The following is a 26,384-nucleotide window of genomic DNA, read 5'->3' on the forward strand; positions in this document are numbered from 1 at the left end:
GAACAGAGAAGAGAGCCAAGGAGAAGACACCTGCCAGCCTGAATCTGACTTGGTTTCTTCTCTTCCCATCAGCTCACTAGCTCCTCTCGTCCTTAGAAAGGCCTGTGACCCCAAGGGATGACACCAGATGTCTCTGACAGCCACAGAGTGTCACCATCAGCTTCTGCAGGGCAAAACCATCCCTTGTCACCCCAGCAAGACCAGGACTCCCAGTGCTCAGTGCTGTAGGAGCACAACAAAGAAAACGAAGGGAGCAGAGATCCCCTGCTGTGATGGAGAGGAGCTGCATAAGGGATGAAGGGCTGAGCTGCTGGGAGCAGCAGCCATCAGCTGCTGTCCCTGAGCAGGCCCAGCCGTGCAGGCAGCGTCCATCGGCTGTCCAGCCAGCCCAAGGGCAGCACAATGGCTCTGCCTCCGCTGTGGCTGAGCGGAGCCAATGGATACGGGAGGCAGAGGGAGAAACGCGCTTAATGTGCTGCATGGGAGGGACGGGGAGGGGAGGGGAGGGGGGAGGCGCAGACAAAGAACTAAGAGATGGAGAGAGAAAAGCAGGCAAGGAGCAGAAGGTGAAGCGGGGAGGACGGGGCTGGGGTGTGTGCAGCCCCTCGCAGCGAGGAGCTGGGCAGCGAGCGGGGAGCAGCGCGGAGGAGCGGGCAGCCAGCCCCTCGCAGGGCCCTGCAGGAGCGGCAAGCCAGGCCCAGCCAAATGAAAATCTCTTAACCACACTGAATTGTTAACTGCCCCCAAATCCTTTTGTGCTGGGGCTGCGAGCTTAAAAGAGCTTAAGCTGTTAGATGCATGAACTTCCTCCATAAATATCCCTTGTGCACACTGCCACGAGCAGGCTGCTGTGCTATTAGTCTGATGAAAAACCCAGCGGAGAAAATGAGCAACTCCTTCCAGCTGCACAGAGGGGTTGTCCATTCCTTAGGATGCCCTTCTCCACCTGGACCCTTTGGTGGAGCAGGACCGTGGCCCCCCATGCTCCCTGCCACGTCCTGTTTGGGTGCCTGTGTGAGAGAACTTCACCCCCAAAGCCAGCTCAGATTTGCTATTGTTTTCCTTCTGGAAAGGGGCCCAGATTCCCTCCCACCCCTGGAAACACGAGCAAACCTGCCAGCCACATGTAGGAGTGAGTCCCCCAAGCCAGGCGGCTCCGCCGCTGCCTCCGCAGGGACCGGGGCAGGGACCCGGCGGGAGGAGGGCGGGACGCAGGGACACATCCCGCAGGGACACATCCCGCAGGGACACATCCCGCAGGGACACATCCCGCAGGGACACATCCCGCAGGGACACATCCCGCAGGTCCTTCCCGAGCAGAGCTGGGACGCAGGGACACATCCCGCAGGGACACATCCCGCAGGTCCTTCCCGAGCAGAGCTGGGATGCAGGGACACATCCCGCAGGGACACATCCCGCAGGTCCTTGCCGAGCAGAGCTGCGGCGAGCAGCCCCCTCCCAGCCCTTTGTGCGGCTCACTGGGAGGGCTGGGAGAGGACGGGGATTCCATGGCTGTCCTGCCAACTCGGTGTCTGGCTCTCCTCCCAGTCCCCACTCCCCTTCTGGGGGCTGCCAGGGAAAAATGGAGGGGCACACCCCTGGGGTGCCATCCAGCCCTGATTCTGCCCCACATGAGAAGGGGAAGGGCAAGAAGGAACGGGAAAGGCAAAGATCTAAGGGAAAGGGAAAGAAAAGAGGAGGAGAAGGGAATAGGAAGGGGGAGGAAAGGGAAAGAGGAAGGTGAAGAGGGAGGGGAAGGGGAAACAGAAGGGGAAGAAGAAGGGGAAAGGTAAGGAGAACGGAAAGGAAAGGAGAAAGGGGAAAGAAGGAACGAGAAGGGGAAGGGGAAGGGGAAGAGGAAAGGGAAAGGGAAGGGGAAGGGGAAGGGGAAGGGGAAGGGGAAGGGGAAGGGGAAGGGGAAGGGGAAGGGGAAGGGGAAGGGGAAGGGGAGGCAGCCCGGAGCCAGCTGCCCCTTGGAGACGATGGGCTGCGGCCACCGCGTGATTGATGAGGGCGGGGAGCGCGGGGCCGGCGCGCCAGCAGCGGCTGCAGAAACAGCTGCCGAGGTACCGGACCTCCCAAAATCCTGCTGCTGCTGCTGCTGCTGCTGCTGCTGCTGCCCAGACAAAGAGGGGACCGGCCTCCCCCTCCTTCTCGCTCCCTCCTCCTCGGTCCCCGCTCCTGCCTGTTCCGCTCCCCCAGCCCTGCGGGGACAGGGCTCTGCAGGAGGGGTCCCGGGAGCCCCGGGGCATGCGAGGGGCCGGCCCCTTGGCTGGGCTCGCAGTGGCACCGGGGAGCTCCCCAAGAAACCCCGGCTGCATCAGAGCAAAGCACTGCGCAGGGCTGGGTCTGCTCCGGGAAAAGAAAAGCTGCCATGAATCACTGGAGCTTTCTGGTGTTGCTACGGATGCTTCACTTGGGAGTTGTAAAAGCCCCGTCTGCCCTTCGAGGCAGGGATTAGCCGGGCTCAGTTTCCAGCAGTACTTCCTTGCTGTCCCCATCCCCATCCCTGCTAAGGCTGCAAGACACATGATCTGCCCGAGCTCGGTGGGAAGAGGCGTTCAGTGGCTAAGCGTGGAGTAGCTGAAATAATGGATATTAAATGATCCCCACAGCACCCCAGGACCTGAATTTTGGTGCAAGAGCAGCCCAGCCACTAGCAGCAGACATGGAGCCCTCTCCAAGAGGACCATACAGCCTGCAGTCCGTACTGAGCACAATCAGATTGTCCATTCCCCTGTCCAGTGTGTCTGTCTCCCACTACCAGCACCTTCCCCATGCTTTGGTTCTACCTGGCCAACCCTTCACAGCCAGAAGAGAGGAGACACAGCTCCTCCCTTGCCATACAGTGGCCACCAATGTGTCTATAATGGATCTCAGAAGCCCTGGCTCTGTTTGGAGCGGCCCAATGCTATCAGAACCGCAGAGGGATTTGGATGTTCATCCAGGACAGGGGAAAAAGATCCTGTTTGCCAAACCCTGTGGTTTGCTCTGTGCATGGCACAGCTGCAGGTGTGCATCACACAGCTCTGGGGTCCCCACCTCCCTCCCAGCAACCCCAGGAGCTCCTTTCTCAACCTTCCTGAGCCCATATATGACTGGACAGGAGCACAGACATCAGCTCAGGGAGGAGGGTGCTGAGCCTCTCACTGGCCTGGAACCAGGCTGGCTCCATGGTGCTCATCTGAGCACAGCAGGCACTCACAGAGTCTGCTTTGAACAAGGGGAGGAGAACATCTACAGAGGCAGAACATTTATAGGGCAGGAAACCTCTGGCTGCTGAGGAGCACAGGGGTGAGGTAGCTCTGAACAGGTCATGACCATGTCCTGCCCTGGGCCATTTGCACCTCACCAGGAAAACTCCCACTTGCTCCCTCCCATCGCACCCTTTTGGGTGCATTCCCACTCCCCTCATCCAAGAAGAGATTCAGCCCATGCCAAAGCACACAGCAAAACCAACAGCATAACAGCCCCAGTATTTTGGGAGGCAACTGCAGATTGGTGACATGCATCACATGTGCGTGCCTCCAAAACCTGGAGAGCATGGATGGCACCACCAACAGGTGCCAGCCCTGAACCCAGTGGCTCTGGGCACCCGGAGGTCATGCACAACCTCTGCAATGGATGGATGAGCCTGGGGCAGGAAGTGAGCAGCTGGGGAAGGAGTCAGCCTCCACACATGCCCCTATGCTACCCCTGCCCAAGGAGCTCCCTCCCAGATGGTTCGTGCAGATCCCAGATGCAAATCCCGAGTGCCCCCCCAGCAGAGGAGAGCCCGTGGTTACCTCTGCAGACGGTCCCGTTCTCCACTGACTCGTAGCCGGCCCGGCACATGCAGCGGCCGATGGGCACCAGCCACTCGCCGTCACCGTTGCAGTACAGCTTGATGGGCACGTCCACCTCCTCAGCATTGGCAATGCACGTGCCCCTGGCTGCCACCAGCGAGGTGCTCTCTGCTCCCGACAGGGTTTCTTGGAAGACAGCCCCGTTCTGGATCACACGGGGACATTTGCGGTAGAAGACACGGACGGCGATCAGGGACATGCAGCCCCCATAGTCCTGGAAGGCCAGGTAGAAACCATTCTTGGAGACAGGCCCAAAACTGCGCACCTCAGTGTTGATCTTCATCACCCGTCCACCTAAGTCCACCTGTGAGAAGCTCTCATCAGCAGCAATTGTGTCCACCTTCATCCAAGGATTCTCCATCCAGTTAGGAAAAGTCTTGGTGGCCGAGTCCAAGTCTGACTCAAAATAGTAAAGGTTAAAAGTCTCCTTACAGGAGCCTGGGACATTTGGGATGCTACTGCAGTCCCGGACAGAAAATTTCATCTCCACGTGGATGCGGTGTGCTCCTCGCCTCCGGATGTACTTGGTGCGGAGCCAGTTGTTCTGGCTGGATTCAAAGACGTTGCACACTTGGTAGGTGCGGATCGTGTTCATGTTCTCATCGTACCCACTCACCTCTTCCCACTGCGGGCAGGACACACACAGTCAAGGGGCTGCTCTGAAGGCTCCTCACCCTCCTCACCTCTTCCCATCCCCGCTATGTGCCACAACGGCTCCGCCAGCCCCAGCTGCCCCTCTCTGTGCCCTCTCCATCCCACAGGCTGTCCCAGAGTGCCCAGCACCTCCTCCCAGCACCCCTCTGCAGGTACCCTGTACCTGCCTGGGCAGGGTTTGACCCACACCGTGCCCCAGGCAGGCTCCACACTGCGCAGACAAAGGGGTCCCTCGGGGCCACCTTGCTGCCACTAGCACCATGCTGCATGCCGGGATTCAGGGTCAAGCCTCTCTGCTGCTGGAGGGACAGCAAGGCCACTGTTCTGCAGAAATGGTTTTAATAGGGACTGTGCCCACGGCTGCGCTGCACTGCTGTGCCTCTGGCAAAGGAACACAGTGCCTTTAGCACAGGGATTCCCACCAGTGCCACTATGGCTACAGACATGGCAACAGGACGTGCTTCCTCATAAGCCATAAAACCTCCCGCCGGGCTGCAGCCAGTGCCTCTTCCCAGGGGCAGGATGGGACCATGGCCAATCCTGCCATGTTCCCAAAAAGGGACGTGCTGAGTAAGTCCCACTGGAGCCCTCATCCCTGCCCCTTTGACGGTCAAATGCTTTGGGGCTCCTCCAGCAGGTGTGCTCAACCCCAGCTGTCCTGAACTGGATCTATGGGATGCAGACATGCCTATGAGCTGTGCCATGACAGCAACATCCTTCTCAGCAAGACAGCACACAGCTGACAGATTTCCCCATCGGAAGCTCTGCCCAGCTCTCCCTAGCTGATTGACTCTGCCAGCTCTGGAGGAAGCTCTGTAGAGTTACAGAGAATGTCCTGAGCTGGAAGGGACCCACAAGGATCATCAAGTCAACCTCGTGGCCCAGTACAGTCACTCCAGCAATCCCACCCTGTGCTTGAGAGCAGCGTCCAAACACTCCTGGAGCTCTGGCAGCCTTGGGGCTGTGCCCATTCCCTGGGGAGCCTGGGCAGTGCCCAGCACCTGCTGGGGGAAGAACCTTTTCCTAACATGCAGTCTAAACCCCCTTGATGCAGTTCCAGCTGTCCCCTTGGGTCCCCACAGACCTCAGGGCTGCTGTGACATCATCTGGCCTTTTCCAGCTCTCAGCCCTTTTCCCAGGCTGTTTTTTCCCAAATCCTCCAGTGCTTGTTGTCTCCATTCTGCGTAGGATGGGGACATTTCAGAGAGGGGGATGCAGGGCATGAGCTGCAGCCTGTAATTGGCCACTGCTCCTCTGCAGGGAGTACCAACAGGGAAGGGTCTTTGTGAGAGGAGAATCCTCAGCTCACAGAACATCTCCTCCTGCCCAGCCCCTGCCAGAGTGCAGAGCATCTCCCTGCAGTCCCATCCCCACCCAGGGCACCTGTGTGATGCTGGCAACGGGGACCAGAATCCTGCTGGCACGTGACACAGCCCCAGCCAGCTGGAACTGCTCCTTCTGAATTTGTTCAGAAAACTGCTCAAGTGGAAGCCGAGCTGTTTCCCATGGATGTTACACCCCAAGCACAACCCTGCCCTGGATGCAAGATCACAACACCCAGGGCAGGGCAGCAGCACAGCCCAGATCCAGCACCAGTGCCAGGACCAAATCCAGGGAAAATCCTGCAAGAGCAGAGCACTCCCAGCCCCTCAGGTTGTAAATGGTCTCACAAGGGCACCCAGGACCAGGGAAAGAGGCTCAGGAGATGGGAGACAGATTGCTCCTAGCACATCAAGGCTTACAGCCCAACAGAAGGCTGTCAGGGAAGATCCCCAACAGCTCCAACCACTTCAGATTGGCAGTAGCTGTAAATCTGCTGCCAGGGCTGGGGGACAAGAAGAGCATCCTCGCAAAACACAGCCGGAACATTTGCTTTGTTTTCCAGAAATAAATTTGGTGTGTTAGTGGAAAATTGCAGGATCTCCCTGCTTTTCAGGGCACTGGTTGGGAGGGGGGTGAGGGAATCAAGGACAAGGCATGCAGAACCAATTCCTTCCCTTGCCCTGCCTCTGATGTGGCTCTCCCTCACCTAGACCACTCCAGACATCCACCTTGGCAGCTACCAAGACCAAGGGACCCGCCATCCACACCTGCCCAGCCTCCAGGGAGGGTAAGGATGAGAGCCCAGAGAGCTCAGCCTTGGTCAGGAAGGAGCAGCACATAGTAGAATGAGGGTCTCCAGGGCTTGGGATGAACAGGAGATGCCAGAGGCAGGGCTTGGGGACATGCATGAATGGCACAAGAGCTTCAGAGCCAGACATAAAGCAACTGTTTTGGCTTTGGGGTCTGAAATAATCCCCAAAAAGGAGCACACGGCAGCTTCTGTCTTCCAGGTGATGCTGGCTGCATCCAACCTCGCCAGCTACCTCTGAGTGGGATGCACTGCCTTGTCCTGCCCGTGGACATGAGCCCATGAAGGCATCGCAGAATTGCCACCCATGATGAGCACAGGGCATGTGCCCATATTCCCCCTGAGGGTCCTGCTCAGAGGTGGAGACAGGAGGTGATCCCACCAACCACTGGGACTGCATTGCACTGTCCAGATGGGCATCTCCACCCCGACGGGGGACCTGGGAGCAGCCTGGGGGCCAGGCTCGGGACCCCCAGCATCCTCCCACATCCCTGCCACAACAAGTGGCTGGCTCCAGACTTCCCTTTTCCCAGATGGGAGAGAAAGTCACCCCTGTGCACCAGCCCCTGCGCTTCCTCGACGCTTAATTAGAAGCCTCTCCCTTTCTCTTGGCTCTCTAATTAACATGCCGGGAGCTCAAAAGAAGGCAGCAGCACAATAACCCGGGGAGACGGCTTCCAGCAGGCCCCGGCCTCATTACGGCTGGGCTGGGGAGCAGGAGCAGGGCGTGCTTCACATATGGAAACACCGCAAACAAGAAAGGCTGGGCCAGGACAGAAAAAGACTTGACCTCTTCTCCCCTGCATTGTGTGCCCGTCATCCCCCTCGGCGGGCACTGGCGGGGCTGGGGCAGCTCTGCCCTTTATCATGGTGATGGGCCTGGCCGGCAGCACCCGTGCCTGGTGCGGCACTGTGGCCACACTGCTCCGGCTCGGTTTAATCTCCCCAGACAAGGCTTTTCTGGGCTGTTTCTTTTCTTCTGCCAAGTCGGCTCAGACTGGGGGCATGCTGTCAGCCTGGAGGTGAGGGCCACAGAAACGTCTTCATCCAGCTTCCACAGAGAGTGGATGGAAGGAAGGACGGAGCCTGAGCTGCCACTGCCATGCACGGGCAGTGGCAGCATCTCCAGGCTTTGGCCAGGCTGGATTGCACCACCCCAGTGCAAGGGAGCAGGTCTGGGGGGTTGGACACTCAGGCTGTTGCTGGTTACCACAGCCAGAGGTGGGCAGGATGCTCTGAAGCACCTTGATGCCCCACGTGGGACACAGACATGGCTCCACTCTGGTTTTCTCCCATGAGCAGAAGGGTGCAGAAATCACAGTCACAGAATGTTCTGAGTTGGAAGGGACCCACAGGAATCACTGAGTCCAACTCTTGACCCTGCCCAGGACACCCAAACAATCCTACCCTGTGCATCCCTGGGAGCATTGTCCAAACACTCCTGGAGCTCTGGCAGTCTTGGGGCTGTGCCCATTCGCTGGGGAGCCTGGGCAGTGCCAGCACCCTCTGGGGGATGAACCTGATGCACTGCCTTGCCCAAGCTCTTCTTTAAAGGAGTTTCTTCAGGGTGGTCTTTGAATGTGTTTCAGGGTACATCTGGCCCTGGTAAAGACGAGAGGTAGTACTGCTGAGCCAGCAAACATCTCTCTGTGGGATGCCAATCCTTTCAGGACCTGAGTCTGATGCCCTCATCCTGCTACAAGTGACAGGCAATGGAATACCAACTGAGACACTGGGGACAAATGATGGTGGCCTTGGCATATTGCTTCCTCCTCTCCTCATTTTTCGGTGGCTGCATGCCAGCTCTATGGAGACTATGATTCCTCTAGGCACCACACTGTGTGACTCTGTGAGGTGGGAACTACATCCCACCAACACCAGGGTATTTTTTGGAGTATCATCCCTTAGAAAACTACTGGAAACCTCAACTGTGCTCTTCCCACATGGCCAAGGCACTTCGCATCAGTGCCTGACTTTTCCTGGGCCAAGCCTGCCACATTCACATGCAGAGGAGACCCCAGAGCAGCTCCAGGTCCCCGTTAGGTGATGCCTTACCCCTGAGGGAGGATGTACCGTCCAGCCCAGCTCTGCTGTCGCCGTGGTGGAGTCCATCAGCGTCTCTGTGGAAGGAAGGGGAAACAAGGAGTCACTGAATGCTGATGAAAGGGCTGAAGATGGAGACAGGGAAAAAGGTGGTGAGGAGCTAGCCCAGGGCTGCAAGGCTGGAGCCCATCACACACTGAGCCTTTTGGCCACATCTCAGCCAGGGGACCCAGGTACTGGTCCCTCCACCCAACTGCTCCCCACCCACTGCCCATTGCTCCCTGGTCTCCATGAAGAATCATGGAATCAAAAAATGTTAAGGTTGGAAATGACCTCCAAGATCATCAAGTGCAACCATCAGCCAAGCACCAAAACAGTGTTCATCATTAAACCATGTGTTCATCATTAAACCATCATTAAACCACTTGTGAACCACTTGTTCACAAGTGCCACATCCACACATTTTTTTAACATCTCCAGGAATGGTGATTTCACCACTGCCCTGGGCCAATGCCTGACCATCCTTCCCATGAAGAAACTTCCCCTAATATCCGATCTAAACCTCCCCTGGCACAGCTTGAGGCTGTTTCCTCTTGTTCTGTCTCTTGCTCCTCGGGAGCAGAGCCCAATCCCCACCTGGCTGTCCCCTCCTGTCAGGAGTTGTGCGGACCCACAAGGTTCCCCCTGAGCTTCCTTTTCTCCAGGCTGAGCGCCCCCAGCTCCCTCAGCTGCTCCTGGCGCTCCAGACCTTCTTCCAGCTCCACTCCCTTCTATGGAAATGCTCCAGCCCCTCAATGTCTTAATTTTCATTAGGGGCCCAAAAGTGACCCCAGGAATTGAGGCGGGACCTCAAGGTGCCCAGCACAGGCAATGGCTCCTGCTTTGAATGGAATCCATCAGCCAAGCTGGATTTTCCTCCTCTCAATCCTAAATCCAGGTACCCCCAGCCCAGTTCTACTCCTGCAGATGAGGAGCAGCCTGAGCAGAGATCCTCTATCACCTTCTAGTTTCCTTTGCCAAAAGCAGGATTTTTTTTTCCTCAGCACTTTGCACAGTAGGGAGAATCCTCTGAGATGCAGTAGGATGTGGGGAGAACAGCACTTTTAGGACTTAAAAGTACTAAAAAATTAAACCACTGTTAAAGCTGGTTTTCCAGATGATTTGGGTTGATGGGTTGAAATAGGTCAGGTGATGCTACCACTGACCAGCACAGACAAGTCCTCCTAAGCCAGGCAACAGCAAAGCCTCCTCACCCTTACTGCAGCTCACGATACTTCCAACATTGGAATTCTTTTCATCCCAAATGGCTGTAGGTTGGTTTAACTCCACTGATGGCACAAGGAGGGCTGCTCAGGTTATGGTACCCCAATATCTGGGCCAGGTGAATGAGGAGGTGAATGTGAGGAGGTGAATGTGCCAGCCCCATCAGAAATAAATGGGACGGACACTTGGAATCATGGTTCAAAAAGCCATCTAACATCATCGAGTCCGACCATTACTGCAGCACTGCCACGCTCTGCACTAAACCATGTCTCTAAGCACTGCATCTATCTTTAACACTTCCAGGGAGTGCTCAAAAGTCTTTTTTGGACACTTCCATGAGTGGCTTCCAGAGTCTGGGTAACTCTCTGCTCCTCAGGTCTGCAGACACATGCTCATGGCAATAAAGGGATTTTTCTGCACCACACCTAAGGCTGACAGTTTAAGAAAAGAGGACAATATTCCTGAGTTCAGGAAATGCAGTTTGGAAATTCTGCCCAAAGGCCTCAAAACACCAAGGCTGGACATGAGGGGAGTGTGGTGGGACACACTGCACAGGGCAGCACATGGCCAGTGATTCTGTGTTGAGACCATGGTCATGCCCAGAGGGGAAGTTCTGTCCCTCTGCTCTGCAGGGACAATGTGAATCTGCCCCTGATTTCAGCATGTGCCCCGGGGATGCCAACTGCGCTTGCAGGGATGCTGGGAAGTGTGCATCCCATACACACTTAGAGTCCCAGAATGGTTGGGGTTGGGAGGGATCTTCAGGACCATCCAGTCCCACCCTCCTGCCATGGGCAGGGACACCTTCCAGTATCCTAGGGTTGCTCCAAGCCCTGTCCAGCCTGGCTTTGGACACTGCCAAGGGTAGTCCCAGAATGGGAATAGAGAGTTACTGGATGTAACCATGTCCTTCTGCTGTCCTTCTCCCCACCAGAAAAACAAGCATGCTGCCACAAACCCCCCAAGAGCATCTCCACCTTCTCCACTTTCACTCCACTGAACAAAAACAAAGGAAGAAAAGCTCAGCCTTGAGCAGATCCATCACTGAAGAGCCAGGCCTGGATGCAGAGGTGACAAGTGCTCCATGCATGTGATCTCCTGTTCCCCACTGGCACCCCAAAAAGTGCCTCGGCAGCACTGTGCTCCCTGCACCTACTCCTGGCAGTAAATCCTCCTCAGACTGTGGCTTGTTCATTACTCCTGGTTCGAGCCAGCGGTTTCCAGTTCACAGGAAACCAGGATTTCGAAATTTGGTTTTATTCCAAGAGTAAAAAGCAAAAAATAGTTCTTTTCAATTTTTCCCACTAGGAAGAGTTCTGGAAAACAGCTAATCCCAAAATGTTGTGGGTCAGATTTACTAAATTTCTTTTTAAACTGAGTATTTGTTTACACAGGCCAATAATAGTGTTTACTTTATCAGAGGATCTTGCTTTTTCATTAAAACACCAGTGGTGTTTGATCTGAAAGGAAAACAACATTTTTCACACAGTGCTAGCAAGAAGCTTTAAAACCCCCCTGAATTTGTTGCTTTATCTTAACTATCAATGTCAGTGGTGCATAGTAAGTACATTAATAGCAGTGACTAAAATGGAAAACAAGATATATTCTAAGTCATTACAAATAATTTCCCAAATAAAGTTCATATTTTGAAGCATTTTGCATTCTTAAAAGCCTTTTATTTAATGAAAACTCAGTGCAGTGGAAGGGCATGCTCAGTACACCACTGCTCCCACCCCTTATCCTCAGCTGAAGGATCCCCTTGGAGCTCTGCATCCACTCTGGCTGGCCCAGAGAGGAGAAGAAAAAATTCGCAGGTTTTAAGCAAGTTTTTCCAGTGGCAAATTATCTTCCCATAAAAAACACCAGATATTCCATTAATTTTAGTCTGGATTTACACCATTTAGCTGCCAGCTATTGGATTTCCTTTTCCTTCTACAAAGACTCTGCAGTCCAAAATCTTTCTCTCTTGTGGTGCTCACGGGTGGCAAATGATCCATCTCCAAGACAGCTAAATTAGCTCAGCTTCCTTCTTCTTCCTCCCTAAACCAGGTTCCTGTTTGAGGCTCCTGTTTATCACCCTTCATTGTGCAGGGGATCCCAGGGCTGTGGTCCCCATCACACAGCTGTAACACTCCAACGTGCCTCTTCTGGGGCAGTTTTTGCACCAAGCTGCTGCCCAGGCTGAAATCTTTTTGGAGATGGGGTTACACTGAGCAGAAAGCACCTGAATTATAGAACATTTGGAATAACTGGTCTCCATGAAGCACAATGACCCTGCAGCACCAGCACAAGTGGATGTGAATCAGAACCGTAAAACCCTAAAACCACAGAATGGTTTGGTTGGGAGAGACCTTAAAGCACATCCAGCTCCATGGGCAGGGGCACCTTCCACTGTCCCAGGTCGCTCCAAGCCCTGTCCAACCTAGAATTATAGAATCATAGAATAGGCTGAGCTGGAAGGGACACACAAGGATCATGGAATGCAACTCCTGGCTTTGCACAGGGAACCCCAACACCCCCAGCCTGTGCCTCAGAGTGTTGTTGAAATGCTCCTTGAACTCAGACAGGCTTGTGGCCACTGCCCTGGGGAGCCTGTTCAGTGCCCAACCAACCTCTGGCTGAAAAACTTTCTTCTAATATCCAACCTAAACCTCCTCTGACTTAGCTCCAGACATTTCCTCAAGTCCTATCACTGCTCACCAGAGTGAAGAGATTGGTACCTGCTTCTCTGCTGCCCTTCAGGAGGATGTTGAAGAGCACAATGAGGTCTCTTCCAGTCTCCTCCAGGCTGAACAGACCAAGTGACCTCATATGGCTTTCCCTCCAGACCCTTCCCCATCCTCATGGCCTCCTTTGGATTGGATGCTCTCTAATTGCTTAATGTCTTTTTAATATTGTGGTGCTCAAATGTGCCCCAGCATTCGAGGTGAGGCTGCCCCACTGCAGAGCAGAGCAGGACAGTCCCCTCCCTTGCCTGGCTGGTGGTGCTCTCCCTGATGCCCCCCCAGGACATGGGTGATGACCCTCCTGGCTGCCAGAGTCTAGCTGGCCACTGACCAGGACCCCAGGTCCCTTCCTGCAGCTGCTCTCCAGCCTCTTGTTGCCTAGTCCACCCACACATCCAGGGTTGCTCCATCCCCAGTAAAGAATCTGGCACTTTCTCTTGTTGAACTTCACATGGTTGGTGATGGCCCAGTCCTCTATTTTGTTGAGGTCTCTCTGCAGGGCCTCCCTGCCTTTGAGGGAGGCAGCAGCTCCTCCCAGTTTTGTACCTTCTGTGAACTTGCCTCGTATTCCTTCCAGTCCTGTGTCCAAGTCACTGGATGCTGAAAAGCGCAGGGCAATGACGAAGCCCTGCAGTGACAGGTCATCAGTCTGATGTCACCCCAGGCACCCATTGTGCCTGACCCGTGAGCCAGTTTCTCACCCATCACGTGATGTGTTTATCCAGCTGGGGGCTGGACAGGTTGTCCAGAAGGATCCTGTGAGAGACAGTATCAAGATTTGCTAAAATCAAAAAAGATTCCATCTCCTGGCTTCCCTTGATCAACCAGGTGGGTTTATCCTGTCATAGAAGGAAATCAGGTTTGATAAGCAGAACTTCCCCTCATGAAGCCATGCTGGCTGCGACCAGTGACTACCTTGTCCTCCATGTGTTTTTCAATACTTCTCAGAATAATGCTCTCCATTGATTTTACCAGGCAATGAAGTGAAACTGACAGGCCTGTAGTTTCTAAGGTCCTCTTTCTTGCCCTTCTTGAAAATTAGGACAATGTTCGCCGACTTCCAGCCAGACAGCTGGGACCTCTTTGAAATCCCAAGACTGCTCAAAAATCACCAAGAGAGACTTTGCAATGACATCAGCAGCTCTGTGAGGATCTTGGGTGAATCATAGAATCCCAGAGGAGTTTGGTTTGAATGGGACCTTAAAGCTCCTCTCATTCCACCCCCTGCCAAGGGCAGGGACACCTGTCACAATCCCAGGTTGCTCCAAGCCCTGTCCAACCTGGCCTTGGACACTTACAGGGATGAGGAGTCTGGGCAACCTCTCTGGGCAACGAGTTCCAGATGCTCATGGACACTTCTGAGTGACAGGTGACTCCAGGCCCAGGGATATCATTTGGACAAAGTTCTGCCACAGGTGCAAGCTCCACACAAAGCATGATAAGCCCCAAGGCATGAGAACCCATCACCCTACTGAGGCAGCTCCCCCACCTGCAGTTTCCACTGGGCTGCCCTCTGTCCCTGCCACTTCTGTGCCCATGGTGACCACGGTGGGCTGTCACGGCCATATCGCCCCCAGCAGCTTCCCTGGCCCTACCTGGGACTGCCCCACGCTCATACAAGCACATGGGCACATAACACGACCAGCTCCTGTGCTGGGGACAAAAAACACAGACCAATTCCACGATGGGCAAGCCCAAGCCCAACTGCTAATGCCTTGACCACCACCTTGGCAACTTCATTCATTGTCACAGCCACTTTCATGGTGCCACCCTGCTGGTTTGGCAGCACCAGATAACAGGGTGAGAGGCTGATGCCTTGGCAGCCCCATAAAGATCCCCATGGCACCCAGGAAATGGAGCAAAGCCATGTGGGAGTGGCAGGGGTGGGAGCTTGGCCCGTGGCCCACCTCTGGTGGCTGCGATAGCTGCAGCTCAGTGCAGCACTCCCTCCACAGCAGCCTCTCCTCAATGTTGCTGCTTCTGTTCTCCCCTCCCGTGTGTTTATCTGCAGCTTCACATGCTGCCCACGGCATTATAAATAAATCTGCAGCTGCTCCACACCAGCAGACACAACTCTGACCCGCCTCCCACTGGGAACCGTGCTGCTCCCCACGGGACACTCGGAGACCAGTGCCCGTGCTTTTCACTTTGAAGATGTTTTCTCTGAGCAGCTTCCCCCAGCGCTGGGGGCTGTCCCCAGCACTGCTGCCTGCTCCGAGGGCACACCGTGCCTCTGGAGGGACATTTGGCATCTCCAGTCACATCATCACCCTCACTCCACCACTTCCAGATGCTCAGAGCCACACTAAGACAGCGTTGTGCATAGGATCTGCTGTGATAGTACTGGGTGGGAGTTTCTGTGCTTCCACATGGTCTTCTTGCTGCTCAGCCACAAGTGAGATGAGCGCGGGGTTCTCAGCTGCACCAGCTTTTCCCATCTGGCCAGATCAGGAATGAGACTGGTAGACAGAACTGGGAGGGGGGGACAAGTCTGGGATCACGCTGGGTCCTGGTGGTAGCAGGATGGGCTGGTCAGGAGCGGGGATGCAGGGTGGAAGGACCAAAGGACAGGGGCAGAGGCTGGAGGTGAAAGGGATTAACAGAGGAACTGTGCATGTTGCAGACACACTTCTCTCCATCCTGAAAAATTACTTGCATGGAGTTTTGCCAATTCAGACCAATTTGGAGTATCCGGACCTGAGTTTCTCAGAAGTCCTGGCAAATGCTTTACATTCACAGGCTCCAAGTTCATCCAGATAAAGAAACAGCTGGAAAAATAAATAGCCCCACAGATAGCTGGAGCCTCCACCCTCATTTTTCCACCCACAACTTTTTCCCTTCCCCTTTCGCTCCTCACGAAAGCCCCTCTCTCAGGGTAGGACACTTGCCAGGATTGTAATCCTGGTCCAATATTATCAACACAGGGAACAAGCTCCTCATGAACCCATGACCACATCAGCTGTGGCCAGTGCTGGATGTGCAAAGCAGGCAAGAAGCTTCCAGCCCACTCTGATGGGCTGAGAGCAAAGTCATCCTAAGGCAGAGACAATGGGAGATCATTCCTTGTCACCATGTCCCTTATGTGACCTGGAAGCCCAGCTAAAACACCTCATCAGCTCCAGGCTGGAGAGACACACAGTGTTAAGAGCCCAGCCAAGTGGAGCAAGACCAGGATCTGCACTGGGCGCAGCACAGGTCAGAATGAGCTCCTCCATGCAGGAACATGTGCTTCTGGAACCATCTACCCACCCTGGCCTCAGGCACAGCCACCACATACTGGAGCAGGGTGGTGGCTAATGAGAAACCCGTCTGTCCCCACCTGAGGAGCCCTCACCACAGATCTCTACCCTTCCCCAAGCTGAAAGGCCCCTCTCTGCCTCCTGTGCTTTACTGGAGCCTGATTATGATACTTTTGCCAGCGTGAGCTGAGAGGGGAGCAAACCCAGTGGCCCTTCCCTGCAGCCCTGAGCTTTGCTTTGCCTGGCCGGGGGCCAGCGGAACAAGCTGAAACCCAATCCCCCCCCCGGGCCGAGCCGCTGGCGCGGGAACAGCTCCCTGCATTGTGAGCCGGCGGCTACGGGATCCTTGGGATACTTCACTCAGGGATCCACTCAGACTCCAAGGGGGAGAGTGATTGATGGGGAGCGAAAAGAGGAGGCTGACTGAGCTGGGATGGAGACCCCGACACACCCCGCTCCTGGAGCCCCAAAGGGCACCCCGAGGTCAGCCAAGCGAGTCGTGCTGGTGCTCCCAGTGCTGGGAACCCAGCACTGAGGCACCTGGTCATTCAGTGCCTTTCCCTGAAAAATTAGGTCCAGCCAGACTTGGAGACCTAAGAATTAGGATGATGTCCGTCATCTCCATGGCACAGAGTGCCTCTGACCTGACAAACAGGATCCAGGCTGATAGTCCGTGGAGCAGGGAGAGCTGAGCCCAGAGACACCACACAGCACTGGCAGGGGAAATATGTCCTCAGTTTGGGAGAGTCATGGAGCCTTCCTGGCTCCTCAGTTCCCTAGGACATCAGTCACAGCTCCTGCGAGCCCTGTGAGACAGGAGCCAGAGCCAGAGCCAGCAGTGGGGCAGGGGATGGAAGCTGGTGGGGCTCAGCAGAACCTGCTGGGTCACTCTCACCCAGTTACTGGATGGTGCTCAGCTGCTAGTGACAGTAGGGGTCAGGACTGGTGTCAAACAAGGGGATGGCCCCAGTGCCCTGCCCCTGGCACAGCATTTCAGCAATCCCCAATGAAACTCCCCCTGCATTTCCATGAGGGAAATGCCATGAGCTGGGCTATGCTTTCCCATTCCCAACAAAATCCCTCCCTTACTCTGACTGCCCACACCTTGTCTGGACCATTCTCAGGGGACCAAACCCAGGGCTGATATTGCTGTGCAGAAGGAAACCACTGGTCTTTAGCTCCCAGCCCTGCTTAGACCAGAAAATATGGAAAGCTGGGCTTGGAGCAGAGCTGCAACTGGCCACGAGGGCCATGGCAATGCCACTGGGTCAGCCAGGAACCAGGGCTGAGCATGGCCACAGCCCAAATCCAGCAGCTTCCAGACCCTCTTCCCAGCTCCTCCTCTCCCTGTGAAGGCCTGGCTATGCAAGCACTGCCCTGCAGGGTGCTCCACTGCTGGAAAGCTCAAAGCAAGGAGAAGCCAAACTCAACAGCCCATGGGGTCCTGCAGGTCACCTCAGCACGTGTCCTGCTTTCCAAGCACTAAGCTGACCCACCCAGGATTGTCCCTCTCACCTGCCTGCCTAGGAAGAAAATGAGAGCTCCAGGTCTCAGAAGGGAATTCTGATTTTGTGACCTCTCAGGCCCTGCTGAAGAAGCAGGTGAGGCTGGATATGAGGCAGAACCACTCTCCATCCGGCTGCCACATTATCCCACTCATGGCTGATGATGCATCCTATCTGTCTCAGTTTCCCCACACCAGCTGCTCCACAGGTCAGCAGAAACAGGAAAAGCCCACCAGAGCTCTCTGGGAAGCTGCTCCAGCAGCACCAGGGACCCACTGGCAGCATCTGTCCCAATAGGAGCCAGCACTTGTAGGTGGTCTGAGTTCAGGCGAGGGCAGGCTGCTGGGAGGAGACAATGCAGATGCCAAATGCCAGCAAACAGAGGCCCTCCTGCTGCTGCTGGGAATGCAGGAGCCACACAGAGGAGACACAGATGAAGGCGTTTAACAGCCACTGCTACTGTCACTGCTGCTGACTCTCCGTGGCAGCACTGACCCCATCGGCTGCGAGATACCCTGAGGGAGAGTCCCAGGGTAAACTCCTGCATCCAGTCTCATCCACGCCCAGCAGAGACTAAATTTCCCAGTAAGCCTTTGTCCAAGAGGATGGAACAGTGCCATGTTCCTTCTGAGAGCCTCCAGGTCTCTCTTCCTCTCTTGGGGATGGACACAGGGGTGCCCTGGGAGGTTGGAGTGCCATGCCCAGAAGCTCCTTCTAGAGGTGCCCCAGTCCCAAAGGAACCATCAGCCTCCAACACGCAGTGCTCAGGTCCAGCTGAGTGTGGCACAGCCATCCCATGGGGGATGGACACTGGGGTCACCACTAGTGCCCAAACACATAGCCACTGTCACTGGTGTGCAGGAGCAGGTGCCATGTGCAGCTCCTGGCTGCAGCATCCTGGCAAAAAGCTGCTGTATAACACAATAACCTGCTCCCACCACCATGCCCTGCGGCCACTGGTACAGGGTGTGATGCCCAGGGTGCAGGGCAGCACTGCCCAGTCCCCTTTGATACCCACAGCCACTCTCCTGTATCCTAGACACAGCATCCTGTATTCGCAGACCCACTGTCCTGTGTTGCCAGGCACAGGGGTGAGGTGGCCTCAGGAGATCTGGGATGCAGCAGGAAGCCTGGAGGCTGCAGAGCATCACCGGGTAAGGAGAACATGCTTGGCTCTTGGACAACATCATCCCTTTCCTCACTAACCCCTGCCCATCATGTGATGTGAAGAGCATGGAGGGGACCAGGAGGGGTGACACAAACCCAGGGCATGGCTTTGTGGCCAGCTCTGTCCCTCTTTTCCTTGGGGCTACCCCCACCCACAGTGGGAACAGTGAGCACAGCCAGTGCCACCTCCCAGCACTGCTGATACTAAATGAGGTTTTGTCACCCTGCTTGGTGGCACAGGCTGCAAGCAACTCGCTCCCAGCAGGCTCCAGAGTCCTGCTCAGAATCCCAACTGAGCTATCCTTAATGGGCTTCAATTTTAATTTGCTTTTATTGGAAAACACAGATGGTGACCCCCCCTCTCTCCCTGGCCCAAACATATACAGGATAATAACATTTATAGGGAAAGATGTTATCTCCAAGCAGCCAAAGCTGCAGCAAAAGCCCCACCGCCCTGCAGTGACACACAGATGTGCCCCACAGCCCTGCCCAGGCCACCCAGAGGCACCAGTGGGGGGAAGCAGGATGAGGGGCCAGTGAAGAAGAATTAAAGAGCAGGATGAGTCCCTGGTGCAGCCAAGCTTCTCATATTAACCTGGGCAACCTCCTCTGTGACCGGGTCTCTGCAGAGCAACAGCAGGCATCCCAGAGCAGAGGGATGCCCACAGCTGCTGCAACGACACTGCTGTACCCACACCTGGAGCCAGCCTCTGCCTGCAGCCCATCCAGCTGCTCCAAATATCCCTGACTCCAGCCACCCCCCGCAAGAAGTGCATGTCAGAGCCCAGGATGGCTGTGGGGAGGGACAGACAGGGACAGGCATGGACAGGCAGTGCTACACCTGCACCAGGGACCCAGCATTAGGGCTCCCCAGCAAACAACAAGCATCAAACGCCTCTGGGCTTGTGCCACATTAAACCAGGCACCGAAACACCAGAGCCTCTGGATGCTCCTGCCCCTCTGGCACTGCTGGTGCCACACAGAGCCAAGCCCCTTGTGCACCCCCCTCAAACCCGAGCATGGGGTGAGCAAGGATGCCCTCTGTCACAAACACTGGCTCTGTGGATCTACCTGACATTCCTACTTTTGCCTGTTGTTACTGACAAGCTGGAAACATGCCTCTGGTTGGCAGTTCCAAGTAGGAATGGCTTGGAAGGAGCTGCTGCCTTTTGTCAAGCACGGAAGGGATCCTTTGGGCAGCAGGGAGCTTCAGCTCAGGCTCCTGGCTGGAGTAAGCTTCTCTCCAGGACAGATGCAGGAAAGCCCAAATCTCCTTCAAGGAGCTTGGCTTCCCTCCAGTCCCTCCCAAGGCCAAAGCATCTCCCTACTGCCATCCTTTTCTATCTCCAGGGGTTTGCCAGGAATGCAAACCCTGCATCCCCTCCAACCCCACCATGGCAGACAAAGCACCAGAAGAACCAGCAGCTGCAGGTGGTGGGAATTTTTAGCCAGAGGCAAATGTTTCCTTCCTTGGGAAAACCCCATCTTCAACACTTCACCATGGAGAGGGCTTCCCTCCTCTCCTCTAATACACTCATTCACCCTCAAAAGCAGTGGGTTGAACTGAGGGATGCTCTACTGGTGGGTGCCACTGTGCTGGTGGTCCTGCTTGGGCAAGGGATGTGCTGCATCCCTTTCTCCCTCCCTCCCATCCATCTATTCATCCATCCACCCCTCCATCCATCCATCCACCCCTCCATCCATCCATCCATCCATCCATCCATCCATCCATCCATCCATCCATCCATCCATCCATCCACCCCTCCATCCATCCATCCATCCATCCATCCATCCATCCATCCATCCATCCATCCATCCATCCATCCATCCATCCATCCATCCATCCATCCATCCACCCCTCCATCCATCCATCCATCCATCCATCCACCCCTCCATCCATCCATCCATCCATCCATCCATCCATCCATCCATCCATCCATCCATCCAGCAGCTGCCTTCCACTGGAAAAAGCAGCTCTGGAGCAGGCAGGAGATGGGCTGTGGGACCACAAGGAGAGAGAAGCCCCTCTGCCATCACCCACAGGGGCTGCAGCAAGGAGCTGGGGGACCAGGGACGGCACAGGAGTGGGGAATGTCCCCTCTGGGATGCGCCTGCAGCTCAGCCTGGCCAAGGTGGCAGCAGCTTGTGAACCAGCTGTGTGGCTCTTGGAGCTGGAGGAGAGAACATGCTGGGGTCCAGGCTGCCGCTAGGATGAAGTCCTGAAGAGCCCAGGGCTGTGGAGCCTCATTTCCTTCGGAGAACAATGGATGTGAGCAGAGCTCACCTGCGAGCAGAGGAGGAGCATTCGTGCAGGTACAGACAGCCCTGAGCCAGTTCCACTGCTGTGGGAAGGGATTTTTGCATGCATCAAAAGAAACACACCCGGAGGTGGAAAAAGGGCAATTTCCACAAGTTGAAAGGGATTATTAGCAAAAATTGATCAGGGGGGAAATGTAAACAAAAACAATGAAGAGTAATTACAGCTTATGGCAGCTTTGCCAAAATCTCATAAATCTGTGATCATAAAAGAAGGCGTCTTGAGTTCAAAATTATCTTGGCTTGGAATAAAAGGAAAAAATTGCAGTAAAAATAAACATATTGTATAAATTAAACCCAGGGGAAGTTGGCAGCAGCGAATTAGCAGCTCTAAGATGCAGACAGTTGCAAAAGGATGTATCAATGAAAAAACTGACTGCCAGGAGATAGAAAGGAGGGAAAAACTGAAATTTTAAATACACCAAAATCAAACACAACCAGAGCTGTGGAAAGGTGAGTCCATGGGCATGCTCAAGTGTGAAGGCAGCAAACACAGAGACCCAAACCAAAACAAGGGCATAGTCAGGAAGGATGAGCAGCCATGGCAGCTCCGGGGACCTGCAGTACCCAGGAAATGCTCAGAGACGGACACACCTGAGACCCCTGGCTGGCAGTATCCCACTGCCCCAGGCAGCTGCCCACCCTGCCCCACCCAGGAGCAAGGGCTGTGAGGTGGTGGGGTCAGGACAGCAATTCTGGAGTTGTTTCCTGATGGCCACATCAGCCCCAGAACAACCATTTGCTCTCCAGCAGCAATGGGGTGTGGTCAGCAGAGCCTACAGACCTGCGAGGCAAGGACCACCCAGGACCAAGAGCTGCCCTCTCCCCTTCCAACACCTTGTGCCAGGCACCAAGCAGGGACAGGGCATTCCCAGGATGGGGAATGATTTTGTAGCATCCCATAGGGCTGGTGGAAAGGAGCTCAGGAGTCTGGGTTCAGCCCCATCTCCACCACAAAACTGTGGCAGCTGGGGCTCTGGGAGAGTTCTGGGATGAAGTCCCAGTGCCTCAAGGACTTGCTGCCGAGTGATGTGGACACATCCAGCTGCTCAGCAAACCCTTCCTGGACCAGGAGGGTCCTAAAGTACCAAGTTCTGCCTGCAGAGAGGCCATGGTGGCTCTACAAGCACTGCTGCAGAATCCATCCTGGTTCCCCAGGAATAATCACCAAATCCTGGGAGGAGAAACAGCCCAATAGCTCTGTGAAAGCCACAGCAGTCACCCAGACAACTCAGCCAACACACTGGCAGGTAAAACCAGACAGATGACCGGGGCATTAGCCAGGACACAGGACAGCAGAATGAGCATCAGGGAGGGCAGATCCAGGGCTGAGAGCCATGCAGGCCAAAATCCAGGTGGTTCACACCCTCCCGGCTGCACTGGAACCTCCCTGCTCTGCATCTCAAGTGCGTGGTGGAGGTGCAGCAATGGACCCCCCACCCCGAAAAAGCTTTGAGGATAAGGCAGCAGAGGTATCAGATGTAGCCATGAACCTGTGGCTCCTCCGCATGGCTGGGGCCACCCCCAATAGCAGACACAGGATAGCAAGGACAGGCCATCAGGAGTGTCCTACAGGCAGGAGCCAAGGTGGGGAAGGACAGACCAGGGCCACTGCCTGTCCCTCTTTTATGCCTCAGTGGAGAAGATCCCTCTTTCACTGCCTTTTCTCACTGTGGGTAAAAGCTACACCTGTGCCAGGAGAGACTGCTCTTCTGCAGAGGCTGCTAGCAGAACTGAGGCACAGAGCCCCTGGCACTGCCTGGCTGGAACAGGCTGTGGATCAGTGAGCCTAGAGCAGCACCCTGTCCCCTTGGCACCATCAGCACCACTGGGGCCTGCCAGCACAGGACACTGAAGTAACAGCAAAGGAGCTGACACTGCCTGTGCCCAGAGACAAACCCAGCACCTGCAGCTCCTGCTGTGACGTGTCCTTGAGCCAGGCTGTGTCTGCAACCTCTCCCTGGCACCCCAAACCCCCAGCAATCTCTGCATGGATGCATCTTGGGGACCCTGGAAGGATCCTCCAGTTGTATTGCTGCTCCCTCCCCACTCTGCCAAGAGAGAGCATCCCTGCATCTTCTGAGGATGCAAAGGATTCCCAGACAACCTCTAACAGCTTGGCAGAATTTAGTGTTTGCTGCCTGAGCCTCATAAAAGTACCACACTTCCAAAATTTAGTTTACAGGGTGACTGAGGCATTACCTGACATCAGCCTTGACATGGGAAATCAGGTGAAAAGTGCTGTGCAGTGAATGCCCCATCCCCCAAATTCCCTACTCAGCATGAAACAGCCTTTATAAATCAATGTCTGCAGGAGGAAAACACGAAGGAGCAGCAAGTCCTTCCTATCCTCCCCTTGCTGCTGCACTCCCAGAGATCCCTGAACCCCACAAGTGTGATGAAGGGATCTCTCCAGGGCTGATGCCCCATCCACTGCTCAGGGAGAGACTGTGACCTATGGGATGTGCTTGAGTACCCAGGGATGCGCCCAAATCTCAGGGAGCAATAAAAGGACACTGCTCTTCTCCCATTTCCTAGCACCACACTCAATCCTCTGGTACCTCAGCAGCCCCGTCCTCTCCCCTGCTTCTAGGACATGGAGCCCCTGGGAGCATCCTACAGGTCCTGCTGCTGCTGACCCAGCCATGGTGGCCAAGCCATGGGAACCCCCAGCACCCTGCACTGCTGTCAGTCACACTGGAGCACAGGGATGCACAGGGAATGTGTGGCAGCTTGGGCTGAGTGGCCACACTGATGTACTCAAGACCAGGCAGAGCAGGAGGCTGCACTCAGCTCCCTGTGTGGGCATCACTGGCACCACAGCACGTCCCAAAAACATTGATGAGCCACCAGTGCCGGGGAGAACCCAGAAGCTGCAGTGTCACCACAGGCCAGATGTGACCCTCTGCTCACCTGTCCCAGGGCAGGGTGCTGACAAGGTGAGCACAGCCTGGGGCTGCCAGTGCTGCCAGGCCTACAGGAGGTGCCTCTTGCCATAACACCCCAAATGCACAGGGCAGGGCTCCACAAACCCCATGTGCTTGGTAGGCAGAGAAGGGGGTACCAGCCAGCTCCACTGCCAGAAGGATTGATTTCATTAGATAGCGAGAAGAAATTCTTCCCTGTGAGGGTGGACAGGCCCTAGCACAGGGTGCCCAGAACAGCTGTGGCTGCCCCTGGATCCCTGGAAGTGTCCAAGGCCACTGGAGGACAGGAGTGGACAGGGCTTGGAGCACCCTGGGATAGTGGAAGGTGTCCCTGCCCACAGCAGGTGGTGGGACTGGATGAGCTTTAAGGTCCCTTCCAATCCAAACCATTCTGGGACTCTATGTCTGCACCCCATGGCACTGCAGCAGCCTGGGCAGTGGAAAACATGTCCATGGGGTGAAAAATACCTCCTTGATCCATGAGCAGCACCCCTCCCTCCTGCACGGGATGCAGCACTCCTCCCTGTCTCCTGATTTATCCTGCCTGGAGAACCGAGGCACCAGAGCCAGTGGGATGCTCTGGGCTGCTGGCCCCCTCCACCCTCTCACACTGCCCAGGATTTATAGATGGATAAAAATCCCTTGGCTGGGCCTTTGTTTACTTTGCTCAGAGAAAATAATTAACTCTTAATGTAGTTCTGGTGTCCATGACAAGGGAGTGGAATGAGATGAGCTTTAATACTCCATCCAGTCCACAGCATTCTGGGATTCTCTGATTCAAGGAACTTGGTGAAACCTTTAAGCTGTCCCACTCCAAGCACGGCACAAACTGTATCACAACACAGCAGCGCCAAGCCTCAGCTCCACACACCCTGTCCCCATGCCATGGTGTCCCCAGGCTGGGACTGATCCCAGGGATAGTGTGCAGGGAGCACAGCCCTGCCCCCGGGAGCCTGGGAAAGAAGCCATGGAGTGATGGGAGAGGTGGGGGGCTGGGGGAGCATCCCTGCAGGAGTCAGCTGCGATGGCTCTGGAGAGCCAGCTGGCTTCCAGCACAGAGCAGCTGGGAGGGTGTGAAACAAGACCATCAGACCTCTGGTGCCTTTCATCCCTGGTAACTTTTTTGCCTGCAGATATGGATTTGCTCAAGGTCACTCTTGTGACAAAGCTCCCAAAGCAAAATGTTGCACTACAGAAACACGGGTGACGGGAGGGGACACCCAAAGAGTTCTGCCACCACCAACCAGGTGGGTACTGTGAGGTAGCACCTGGGATAGAGCTGAGCAGTTGGTGCCTGGAAGAAGATCCCCCTCAGCATTCCCTACAGGGGTGGCACAAGGCTGGCAAATTCCCACTCAGTGCTGAGGGAAGCACTTGCTTTGTCCAGCCCCTCCAAAACAAAGATGGTTCTGCTCCCTGCAGAGCAGAGAAACATCAGACCCTGAAAAACGCCACCCTGAGCACCCCCAAACACGCATGAACTAAACAGCTTTACCCCCTCTGTGCTACAAGGCAGGGAAGCACCAGGCACTGACCCACCCAGGCAGGGGCAGCAGGTCCCAAAGCAGCAGGTCTGGCTGTCCTGGCCAGCAGCAGTCACAAGGACAGGGGAACAAAGGTCAGTTCCCAGCTCCATGGATCATCTCACACGGGTGAGAGGGAACATCTGCTCCGACGCTGCCCAGCTCTGGTGCAAGGATTTCCCCGTGGTTATTCAGGCAAGGGTGAATTTTCAGAAGGAAGTAGCCAATACTGCTGTTAAAATTCCCAGCATGGAAAACCCCAGCCCCAGTTTGTGCCCATAGGGAGGGACCAGGAGCAGCACAGGGTAAGTGTCAGTGATTCCGTAGTGGCCAGGATCCACGTGGTTGGAAGATGACAGAAGAATAACCCAGATCAGCAGCTTGTGTCCAGGTATCTCCAGCCTTCCACTTGAAGTATTCAAGGCCAGGTTGGACAGGGCTTGGTGCAACCTGGTCTAGTGGAAGGTGTCCCTGCCCATGGCAGAGGGTGTCACCCAAGCTGCTTGGCCAGAACGTGCCTGGGATGGCTGGAGATGGAGGAGCATTAGCCAGAGGGAAGAGCCCCGGGGGTGAAAACCAGTTTATGAGAAATCAGGCACCTTTGATCTACAGATTTGAGCAATAGTGAATCAACTCCACCCCTGGGTGATCTGCTGTACAGTTAATTAGACACGTTATTAAAACTATGCTCCTCTACCAGGCTGAATTGTCCAACTTCCAAGCCACAGAGTCCTGCCCTGTCTAATTAAACAGACCTTCGCAATTAACAGTCCTTCCTCCAGGCCACTACCAGCAGACACTCCAGTCTCCTGAATAAGGCCAACAATGGGCAGGATTCCACACCTTGAGTCATAACCATTAAACTGGTTTATTTTTATTTTCATTCTCCTTTGGCTGTGGACACCAGAAGCAGATCCAGAGGCCCCCAGGGCTGGCCTCGGTATCACAAGGACAGAACATGCAGGTATGTCCAGGCTCATCAGTCCTGATCAGCTCTTTCATCCAGGAGTATCCCATTTCCAAGGTGTTTTCAGAGCCAGAGATT

At 55.2% G+C, this 26,384-nt stretch overlaps 1 protein-coding gene across 2 annotated transcripts in view; it reads right to left on the reverse strand.

Annotated features, from left to right (window-relative positions):
- Nucleotides 1-26,384, reverse strand: part of EPHB2 (EPH receptor B2) — a 125,698-nt gene that overhangs the window by 77,390 nt on the left and 21,924 nt on the right. For both annotated transcript variants that reach the window (XM_038159484.1, XM_038159485.1), the window contains exons 2-3: nt 8,686-8,750; nt 3,786-4,470 (exon numbers count right to left, since the gene is read on the reverse strand). In XM_038159484.1, the coding sequence (XP_038015412.1) occupies nt 3,786-4,470; nt 8,686-8,750 (750 nt within the window). The remainder of the gene's footprint in view (nt 1-3,785; nt 4,471-8,685; nt 8,751-26,384) is intronic.

Source organism: Motacilla alba, chromosome 21, assembly GCF_015832195.1.
Source record: "Motacilla alba alba isolate MOTALB_02 chromosome 21, Motacilla_alba_V1.0_pri, whole genome shotgun sequence".
Taxonomy (NCBI): Eukaryota; Metazoa; Chordata; class Aves; order Passeriformes; family Motacillidae; genus Motacilla; species Motacilla alba.